Source organism: Fukomys damarensis, unplaced genomic scaffold, assembly GCF_012274545.1.
Source record: "Fukomys damarensis isolate Sample0158 unplaced genomic scaffold, DMR_v1.0_HiC HiC_scaffold_26, whole genome shotgun sequence".
In the NCBI taxonomy this organism is placed as follows: Eukaryota; Metazoa; Chordata; class Mammalia; order Rodentia; family Bathyergidae; genus Fukomys; species Fukomys damarensis.
Window position 1 is genome coordinate 29,705,903 of NW_022900938.1, and position 11,538 is coordinate 29,717,440.

The 11,538-nt window shown below is 36.5% G+C and overlaps 1 protein-coding gene across 5 annotated transcripts in view; it reads left to right on the top strand.

Moving 5' to 3' along the window:
• The window catches only part of Cobll1 (cordon-bleu WH2 repeat protein like 1), a 71,354-nt gene that overhangs the window by 31,738 nt on the left and 28,078 nt on the right, over nt 1-11,538 (top strand). For all 5 annotated transcript variants that reach the window (XM_010606867.3, XM_010606871.3, XM_010606869.3 and 2 more), the window contains exons 5-6: nt 2,635-2,732; nt 2,843-3,079. In XM_010606867.3, coding sequence (XP_010605169.1) covers nt 2,635-2,732; nt 2,843-3,079 — 335 coding nt within the window. The remainder of the gene's footprint in view (nt 1-2,634; nt 2,733-2,842; nt 3,080-11,538) is intronic.

An 11,538-nucleotide genomic window follows, 5' to 3' on the forward strand; every position in this document is an offset into this window, starting at 1 on the left:
AGTATGTTATGCATCAATAGCAGCAACAGCTTTTCCAGGTTCTGCAGTCATCTGAACAAAATTATAGACATTCACCACACTCTATTAAAAAAACAAAGAAAAGAATAATACCCAGAAAACAGCAAAGTTCTGTTGCTGTTGTGGTACCTGGCACCATTTTTTTTTTTATTAGCATCTTAATCATCATCTGGAGAGAGAACATTCTAGAGTAACATCATTAAAAATAGCTGTGATAAAGCAGGGTCCCTACTACCTATCATAAAGCAGGTACAAGATATTTTACATTCACAGAGGTATGATACAGTGCCGTCCTACATCTATAATACTAGAATCAGTTTTGGTTTGAAATTTACTTTGTCTGCAAATAAGATTGCTACCCCTGTTTTTTTTCTGGGATCCTGTCACAAGGAGAATTGTTTTCTATCTTTTCACTTTCAGTCTATGGGCTTCTTTTTGCACCAGGTGTGTTTCTTGTATACAACATATTGTTGGATTTTGCTTCTTATTCCAATTTGCCAGTCTATTTCTCTTGATTAGTGAGTTGAGGCCATTGACATTGCTGGTTATAACTGATATGTACTGATTTATTATTGACATGTTATTGGCCTTTTGTTGACTCTTTTTACTTTTTCACCTTCTCCTTTTAATTTCTTGCCTTGCCTATTTGATTTGCTCTGTTGGGCCTCAGGGTGATGTTACCTTCATTGTCTTTTTCTAGGATCTTGTTTAGAATTGCTTGTAGTGCTGGTTTGGTACTCATGTAGTTTCTCAGGTGTTCTTTGTCGTGGAAGTGTCTTATTTCCCCATCCATTTTGAAAGAGAGTTTTGCAAGATACGTCAGTCTAGGTTGGAGGTTGTTCTCTTTTAGGACTTGAAATATCTCATTCCAGGCTCTCCTTGTCTCAAGGGTTTGTGTTGAAAAGTCTGCTGTGATTCTGATGGGCTTTCCTTTGTATGTGATTTGTTTCTTTTCTCTTACTGCTTTTAGTATTTTGTTCTTCTGTTGGGTTTCTGGGATCTTGATTATTATATGTCTAGGTGTAGATTTTTTTTTTTGATTGGGGTCCTATATGCCTCAGTTATCTGAATGTCAAATTCTTCCCCTCTGTTTGGGAAGTTTTCTGTCATTAATTCTGTGAACAGCTTTTTAAAGCCATTTGTGTTTTCGCCTGTTACTTCATGTGTTCCTATCCTAACTTCATGTTATTCTTCTTTGCATCATCTAGGAGTTGTTGGATCGATTTCTCGTGATCCCCTACTGTTTTTAAGAGACTTCTCTTTTCATGGTCACTGACTGCAATCTTATCTTCTATATCTGAGAGTCTATCTTCGCATTCTTTTATTCTGTTGCATACACTTTCAATGGAATGTTTAATCTCCTGGATATCTGTTTGAATCTGTTTTATGGATTCCATTTCTTTCCTATGTTGGGTGATTATTTTTTTCCATTTCTTTCTTATGCTGGACCTTCATGGCTTCTATTGTGGTCCTGAGTTCATCTATTTTTTTTGTCAGTGTCTGTTCTAGAGTCTCGAATCACGACTTGCATTTCGCTCACCATCTCTATGGTTATCTGGGAAATTTTTTCTGTTTTGAATTTTTCTAGAGCCTGATTGATCTGTTTTGTTACTTCCTGTGCTTTGAGTTCAGGGTGTTCTGGTGGTTCACTATCAGCCTTTTCATCCTCATTCATCCTACTGTTTGCCATTGGTGAACTGGAAGTCTGTCTTTGTGTCTTGCTTAAGTGTTTTCTCATTTTTATTTTTGTTGTTCGGATGTCCTTGGTTTAATCTGTGGGTTATCACCCAAATTTTCCTGATATAGTTGCGCCGTAGTTTCTGTGTCTCTAACGACGCACAGACATTCTCATCTTCATAACATCAGAGAAAGCAGCTCATCAAATCAACCACAATCCTTTATCCCAACTGATACAGTCAGCAATATGATCAAGCACAACTTGGAAACTGACCACCTGTGGTAGTCACTAGTCTATCACCCTTAAACCATTTGAATTAAACTGAAATCAAGAAGCAGTCCAAAACATGTCTGCAGTGAACAAACTTTTCAATATAGTATATTTACCATTTAGGATGGGGGCTCAGATAGAGCTAGGATGCAAGACCCCTGATCTCAGTTAGCTGATGGCTGAACCCCATGATGCAGACTGACCTTGGGCTGCAAGGCCCAGATTGAGTTCCTCAACCTTCTGAACAGTTGAACTCCACTCTGTTTTACTACAGCTTTCCCACGCCCTTTCTTTAAAGATGTTCCAAGTTGGGAACTCAGAAAAATACCCTTTATGATCACCTCTGCCTCTGCAGAGTGGGTCCAAAGACTGGCACAATCAGGAGGTCTGAGAGTGCTGGGGGTAGGGGGTTAGGGGAGTTGTGGGGGTTCAGGGGTGCCCACGCAACTACCTTCCTGGTGCTGGAGTGATGGAGGCTCTTGGTGGGAGAAGGCATGGCTATCATTCCCATGGTAGATCAGGGCCCAGGCCCATTACATAAGTTTTTAAATGAAAAGTAAAAGAAGTAAAGCTTGGAATTGAGCATTCAACCTTGCTTATGTATATGTGCTGCCAAAGCGAGCACTCTACCTTGCTTATGAAAGTTAAGATTCTTTTCTTCTTTTTAGAGTCTTCTCAGATATCACCAAACCTCGATATTATGAAAGAGAAAGAAAATAAGGGGTTTTTCAGCTTTTTTCAGCGCAGTAAGAAAAAGAGGGAGCAAGTAAGTATTTTCTTAAGAAGCACTGCCTAAGATTACTCAAGTCTCTTAGAAATTATCAGGGCTTTTTATCTTGAAATTACATGGAGACACTGCCTTTATTCCTTTATTAGACTTCAAGTGCTCCTGCAACCCCTCTAATAAATAAGCACCGCCCAACTTTTGTGAGATCCAACACCCTCTCCAGGCAGTATGTGTCCAACACCCTGCCGTCAGATGTACCCAAGAAGAGGCGAGCCCCGCTACCCCCGATGCTGGCATCACAGAGTGTACCCCAGGACCTTGAGCAAGCCCAAGAGAAGCTGGGCTCTTCAGTGTCGAAGTCCACAGGTGTGGAGGAAGCTGAGAAGGTGGGCCATGTTGTTTTATTTGTATATTTTTAGGATGAGAAGGGAATCATCTGTTTTTCCTTTTACCTAACTTGTCTTTTTTCCACACAGACTCCTAAGAAAACTAGTAACAATTATTAATGTGCAGTAAAATGAACAACTATTTTCTAATAGTATTAGTACTAGGAAGAAATTATGTATAGCTCTGCCATGTAGCGAAAAATAAATATCAGTTAAGTAGCTTTCATTTTCAGGCAAGTAAATGATCTATAAATCTATCTAGTCTTTGTTTACTAAAGCCCAACAGAGGCCCTTGCTTTGTACACTTGAAATACTCATTTTCAAATAAATTTTCTTATTAAACAAGAGGACAATCTGTTTTATGTTCATGGGTTGCTACCTGCATGTATCTTCTTGACCTGACTCAGATTCTCCAAGGAAATCATGGTGTAATTTCGTATAATGATACTTTGTTTTTCAAATGAGTTTTTTAAATGAAATACACTGTAGTTCCCTTTTATTACCCCTGTGTTTAGTTACTTTCCTCCTTATGGGGACAAAATACCCAACACCCACAGCTTACCCAAGGACAGGTTTATTTTGGCCCACAGTTTGTAGGACTTTCAGCCTATGGTCCCCGGGCTCCAGGGCAGGACAGTATACAGGCAGGCATGGCAGAGGAGGGTTGCTCACTGCATGGAGGCAGAAAGCGGAATGTGGAGGGAGGAGCAGGAAAGAGATAACCTCTTCCAGGCCACAAGCTCATACCCCACCTCTTCCGACCAGATGCCACTATCAGCAAGTCGGCTGTAAACTGATGAGGAGACTCACCCAGTGATGGTGATCACATCCCCCCATGGGAAAGTTAGGACCCTGGGGTAGGGTTGAGATCCAGATACAAACTGTAACATCTTCTGTGCGAGGTCAAAGCATTGTTCTGGGTGTACGTTTCTTCAAAGCTTTGTTAATTATTGACTTTCTTTTAATCTGAGTATACCTTATCATGGGAATCCATTTGCAAACTATTTGTTTTTCATGGCTAAACAATCTGTACATTCTTTTTTGTAGGATGTGAATGAGTTTTTAGGTAATTGTGATTGGGAGACCATATATCCTGTTGCTTGTACACGAGAAAATGACTTAAATGACATTGAGAAAAACTTTTGAGATATTTGAGATAGTGAGCACATTTCTTGTATCTAGTTGAAGGATATTGTTTCTGTCTTAGAAGTTTAATAATCAATGCGCAAGTAAGTGGATAGTTTGCCAACACCTAATATACAGTTATGTGTTCTTTAATTTAAAAGAAATATTTTTTCTGTAGTTTTATAATGTGGTTTGTAAATTATCATATGTGTCTTTAGAAGGCAGCAACTCAAATAGGTAGAAATGAACTTTTGAAATATTTACCCTAAGTAGTTTCTTGGCAAATCACCTATTGATCCAGGGATTTAGCTCAGTGATTCTGCCTCCTGCCTCAAAAACACAAGATCGCAGGTTCGATTCCTGGTGCAAAAAAAGAAAATCACCTATGAAAATCTCTTCTAATTTCTATTAAGATTTTCTTGTACCATTTAGTGTTTGTAGCCTAAAATCTAGTTTTATAAATCAGAAGGATAATTTTTTCTAGTGATAAAATTACCTCATCTTCAGGGTAACTGCTTGTTAGGTGAAGTACAATTGGGAGGTGATGTAGTCAAATTTAGTCTTAGGAGTAGTGTGGAGGAGTGCTGTTGTCAGGAGAAGTGCACTGCTCAGAGACTCAGGAATGGTGAGAGGGCAACATGCTGGGGTGTGGGCCAGACAGCAGAGAGACTAAGCAGGGAAAATACAGGCCAAGTCGGACTCCCAAAGACTTCATTTTGTGCATGTCGTACCTTTAAATTTCTTCATAGAAAACGGCAGCATTATTAGGAGTGTGTGATTTTTTTATTACCGTTAAAGTACGTGAGAGTGTAAATGATTATACTACTCTCAGTAGCTATCAAAGCATTTTTATGTATTGATGTATAGACGTATTCTTAGCCTCTGCTCACAAGCCTTTATTATAGCTGCCCTCGTTCAGTCTGTTCCAGTAAACTTCCTTTGTACTTGGATCCCCAAGAGGCCTAGCTTAGCTTTGTCATAGTCTGCATCTTAAAAATCAGCTTCCAGTGACCTAGCTGAAAGCTTTCTTTTGATTCACACTCTCTGCTCTATGACCAGTTGGTGCCCCTGTGTTGTCTTTTTTTTTAGTATGTTGCTTTTGGCAAACTACACATCTTTATATAATTTTCTAATTATTTTTTCTTTTGATCTGGACATCTGGATTGTTCTTTGATGTATTGTTCAGCAGGACCTAGAATTATTTGTTTTTCTTTAGAGAAGCCAAAGAACCATTTTTTATTTATTCATTACAAAAATTCTTAATATTGAAGTTATGGTTATGTTTGTCAGTGTGAGTGTGCTCACATGCACACGCCTGGATTCGTGCCTTCCTGGGCATCTCAGCATACTACATCTGTGCCCATTTTTGATATGATTAGTTATCTTTTGTCTTGATTTTTTTTCACTTTCTTGCTCTTGATAATCTTTATATCTCAGCTCTATTTTTTTTCCTATTTCCTTTATCCATTTTGTAAGCAGAGATACTGGAATCCATGGTATCATTTGTATTTACTGCATTCTTTAGAAAAGAATATCTATTTTTTGTCAGTTTCATGGATTTATGGATCTCCATTGTAGTAATATGAATAATGTCCCCTAAGATATATGTCCAGGTCCTAATCCCTAATACCTGTAGTTGGTATGACTTTACTTGGAAATAGTTTTTTACAGATATAGTTAAGGATTTAGAAATGAGAACTTGGTTTAGGATTGGGCCCAAATGCTATGACTGGTACCCTTATGAGAAGAGGAAACACAGATATGGAGACGTGGAGGAACAGGTCATGTGAAGATGGGGCAGAGATTGGTGTTATGCTGCTGAGCCAGGGAGTTCTGGGAGTCCCAGAAAGAGGCTAGGACCATACTCCCTAATGCTTTTTGAGGGACAAAAGCCCCATCAGCGCCTTCATTTCAGGTTTCTGGACTTTAGAGCCATGGAGGAGTAACTTTGTTGTTTAAGCCAGCCAGTCATGGTAATTTGTTGTGGCACCCCAGGACACTGTCAGTTTTGTAATTCTGTCCTAATATTCCTCCCATTGCAGTTTGAACTATTGGATACTTACTGACTTATCACTGTCTGGAAACCAGCAAATTTAGAACTATATTCATATTTTTTCCTCCCCAATTGAGAAGCTCAAGATCATGTCTGATTTCTTCTTATTATTTTTTTCACATCCACTTAGGGACCGATTCTTCATGCAGTCTCATTTTGTTATGTATTCCATTCCCTCTTGAAATCATTCCTGCAGAAATCCAGGCCACAGACCAAGGAGAGAACCGGTATTTAACTTGTCTTCAGCATGCTCTGAGTGTGGCAAACTGCCACGTTTATATTTCTTAATTATTACTTCAGAATTCAGAAACTTGAGTCAGCTATAATTTTCTGGATCTCAAGTTCCTCTACAAACTTATCATAATTTTACTTTTAAGCTTTAATTCCTCTTCATTTTCAAGATGCTTTTAACTTTTTCCCCCCTTTGGTAATGGGAATTGAACTCAGGACCTTGTTCTTGCCAGACAGGGACGGTGCCACTAGGCTATATCCCCAGCCCTTAGGATGCTTTTAACTTTGACCAGAAGAGTTGACTCATTGTGGGATGATGCTACCTCCTCCTCCTTCATCTCTACCTACCCATTCAGTTGCCTCCTATTCTTTTACCTTCTCAACAGATAATTTTCTCAAGATCCTAGCACAGAATATTCTTTGCTTTAATCTTTATTTTGAAGTTATCTCTCCCATACTTTTTATTTTTGGCTTTTATTTGTGTGGATAGGTAGTGTATTTATAAAGCTCTGAAGATCAAATGGAAAATGCAGTGGAAATTCTCCTCCCCTTTCCTGCCTCATGCCCCACCCGATTCTCTTGCTTAGAAGCAGCCACTGTTGACTGTTTCTTGTGTGTTCTGCCAGAGGTCACCTGTGTGTGTTCAAGCCAACAACCGATGACATCGACCGATCACATATTCCCAAGTGGACATATGCTACAGGCACTGTTTGTATTTCACTTTTCTGATACTCAGTAATTTGTTTAGGTTATCCCTGTCAGCACATAGAAGCTTTTCCCTTTTTAAAGCTTGTATAATACTATATTGATGGATGTAACATGATGTACTTACCCTATCCTCTAAAAATAAGCATTAAAAGTTGAATTATTGTTTTTTTAAAGCTAACATTGTTAAGGTTTCCTGTTTTCCTCTCCCCAGCCAGAGGGAGGGGTTGTGTCCTCCAGCAAAAATTCTGTAACTTAGTAGTAGGTTTTTAAGATTGACAATTCGATATTAATTGCACCTTTCATGTAGCAAGGTGCAATGTAGACAGAATTTGTCACACAAATCGGAAAATTTTACTATGTCATTTGTGAATATAGTGAATTTTCAGAAATACTTGAACAACTTAAAGATTGCTTATATTTTGTAGTAATTGACCCACACATTTCTTAGCAATGTTTTTCTTAAGCTTTTACAGAAAAGCCAGAATTTTGAAAAAGTTATAGTGAAAGCTTAAGGACCAGAAACCAAAACATCACTGTAATTTACATGATAAATATAGGTACAGTTAACACAAAATGATTTTGTTTATATGCACATATTCAGGAAGTTTAGCAAAAAATGCCAATTTATGGGAGAATTGTCCTTACTTTACTGCTTTTTAAATTTATTGGTACAATTGAGATACAATGGTCACATTCATCATAAGGGATTTGTACCCCTACATGATTCTTCTTGATTCCCCTCCCTTCTTGCCTCTTCACCTCTGCTTCCCCTCATTTACAAAGTTTTGTTTTTATTTTAGCCTTCTTTTCTCATTTTCTTCTTTTCCCGTGCCCCCATTCCTCCTTCCTTTTGAACAATTTTTTCCTCTGTTATATCTATTATACATTTTGGTCCTTATGTGGACTTTTGACTACCTGTTTTAAATTTAAAATAAAAATAGCCCTTATTGCACTAAACGTTTTATTTGGTTTGAACTTAAAAAATTTAATAAGCCTCTAGCTTTAATGAGCATAAGTACTAATGTGCTGTTAAAAATGTAACTGGAAGAAAACAATCTATGGCAAAATATGCTCCAAGTACATGAAGAATTTTGGGTATACTTTTATTCTTTGATTTTTATTCACTATGATGCAAAATAAACCACAAGGGTGCGCTGTTTAACAGAAGTACAGCATTCTGATTTTTCTATTTTTTATCTAAAGCATTAATAAAGCAAACAGAAAATATTAGAAATGCTTACATTTTATTAGAAATAGAAAATGCTTATTTTGTGTGAGTAAAGTGATGGAAAATATAGCTAGAGAGATAGTATCAGTAATGCATGATGAAGTGATGTATGATTAGCAGTTTTATTCATTTTGAGCTTTTCATTTTCATGTTCTTTTAACTAGTCACAAATCTGTTTGCCTTTATCGAGGTTTACTGATTAATTTATCTGTTTCTTGGAAAAAAATTTGTCAAACTACATCTCTTATACTTTTTGGCTGTCCATTTGTAATAATTCACCTCATTCCTCTTAGGCATTTCCCAATATTGGCAAATGAAACTATTTGGATAGTGGTTTTAGAGCTTACACTGAAATTATTCACATAACAGGCTGTTGATTTTTCTGACTTGATTTTGACAGATGCTTGTAGCATTTCCAAGAAGGATCCACTAAGGATCCAAGTTAGTAAAATGATTGATCCTAACCTTTCTTGGAATTTTTCTGCATCTAAAATTTTCTCCATCAAGAATATATTTCATAGAGTGCACATTTCACTATTGATGCTGCAATGTCTTTTTTCATGTCCCTGAATTTTTCTGCACTCTTGTATGATTTCAAGCCTCAGGTTATTTCCCTATAGAAATGAAAATACTATCTTCTACCAGAATATTCACTTGGAAAGAAAACTTTCCTATTAAGAATTTTCTGGTAGTTTTTTTCTGGAGTTTTTAAAGCATTTTGTGAATATGTTTCTAATGGTTTGAAATGCCATTTGTGCAGCAAGATGTAGTTGACTTGTGCTGTTATTTATATGAACTATATTGCATGGATTGGTATATAAAATGTACATATTTTATGTCCATGTATAATAAAATTATACATATGTATGATAAAATTATGTGTATGATACAATTATCATTTATGAAACAGGAAGTCAGAAATGTAAGGACATTGACTTAAATAGAAAGTAACTTGAATTCTGGTAATAAAACTTCAGTTCATGCCCAGGGATTTAGCTCAGTGGTATTGTGCCTGACTTGCAAGTGCAAGGTACCGAGTTCAATCCCTGGTACAAAACAAAACAAAACAAAACTAAATTCACAAATTTAGTTTCTCTTCCAGCATATTCACTGCCTATGATGAACACATTAAATAAAATCAGTGACCAAAGGGTGAAGCCTATTTTGCATTTGAAGAAGAGGTGAAAGAGTTGAAAAGAAGTTGTAGATGAGCTGGAATCATAGAATTCACATAACCTTGGCGAGAATTTTTCATGTGGCATATTTGATATGACATTGCTAATTAGAATTATATGTGTTCCTGTCTTGTGACCACAGTATGTTCTGTTAGGAGTGAGTTTAAACTGTACAAATAACTTTTTTTAATCTGCTGCCATATTGTAGCTCAGTACGCTGAATGTGTTTGCTTTTTGGGTTTTTTATAATAAAGGTGCTTCTGTTTACATATCCTTAAAAAAAAAGAATTATATATACATACAGCAGCAAGCAGGTTTCCCCTGGCAACTAATGTAATACATCATTTCACTTGGAATATTGGATTGTGGCTGGTAGCTCAGTAAGCAGTAGGGGCATTGCGTTTGGTCTCATTTTGTATTTTGCTACAAACACTCAAAGATTGAGAAATTGAAACATTTTGCCAGCTGGTGTTATACAAGTGAAATTTAATACCTAAAGTATTAGTTTTTTAAATAGCTGACTTATTTTTCTTAAAGCCTTATTCATTTTACCCCATTTATCTTTTTCCTATGTACAGTGGTTTATAAGTGGACAATGTATTATCATATACTTATGAAATGCATAGGCATATCTTCATTCTTATTTTACTTAATAAATTTTTATGTTAATCATTTTATAGAATAGGGTTATACTCTTCTGTTGCAATAATGTTTATAATTTTTAATAAATATACCTCTTTTTGTTTCATATGCAGGTTATCACATATAATATCACAATTTTATTTTCCCCTCTACTCTCCCCTTATATTTATTATCTAGAAAATGGACCCCACACATAATTCTACTTTTGCTAGGAGCAGTGGTTACCATGGCATTTGCAGTTTGATATACAGATTACATAGCTGTCTGTACTTCCAAAAATATGACTGGTTTCATTCAATAGAGAAATGTACCAGCATAGTATAACCTTTCCCAGGTATAATGCATACTTTATCATTGTAATTTTCAATAGATTCATTTCAAAGGTCATAATCACAAAAATAAAGGTAATGGCAAATTCTCATATATTAATCTTATTCATTTAGTCCTCATAAAAACCCTCCTTATCAGTACTCTTTAGGTTTCTTCCACTTTTCCTTCTGACCTAAAAGTAAAGAACTATGCTCATTATATTTCTTAAAAGTTAAAGAAAAGTATTATTTAAACAACATTTGTAGGATGAGTGTAGATTGCCCTTCCTTATGTATCAATATGTAAAAGTTACGTCTCTGAAGTCGCACATTGAATTCATAAAAGAGCATTGAAAATGATTGGTGTTTGGAGGCATCCTTTACTTGTCCTTGTAGCACCATGTTGCTCAGTTTGTCTAATATGGTAGTGTTTGGTACCTCAGGGGTGTGCCTTTCTTTGATAACTAGCACTTGTTAACAGAGGGCAGGGCAGGGAGAAGCAGAGAAGCAGACCTCTGGTCAGATGGGGAAGGTTTCTTGGCTAAAGCCTTTTTTTTGTACATCCTTGATGCCTTTCCTGCACTAAACTGAATTAGTCCCAGTTTATTTTGTTCCCTTTGTTGCTACTTTACTCTTATAGGTCTTAAGCTCATCTAACCTGTAGGTATTTCATATTCTCCTAATCTGTAGAGACACTTCTGTCCTGATCACTGTGATCACAGAGAGCTAGACTCCCCACCATCGCCTCTCTTTCCTGCTTGATCATGGGCTCAGCTTTCTCCTGATTCAACCTTTTTTTTCATCTTAGGTGTACTAATGAGCCATGTCCTCATCTTTGAGATTAAAAGAAAAATGTTACAAGCAAAGGATAACCACTCATAAGATATTATCAAAGGAATTTAGGGTTGATGAATTGAAAGCATAGATAGCTTTATGAAAAGAAATGTAAAAATCTTTCAAGGGCATAATGTAGGTGGAGATATATATAT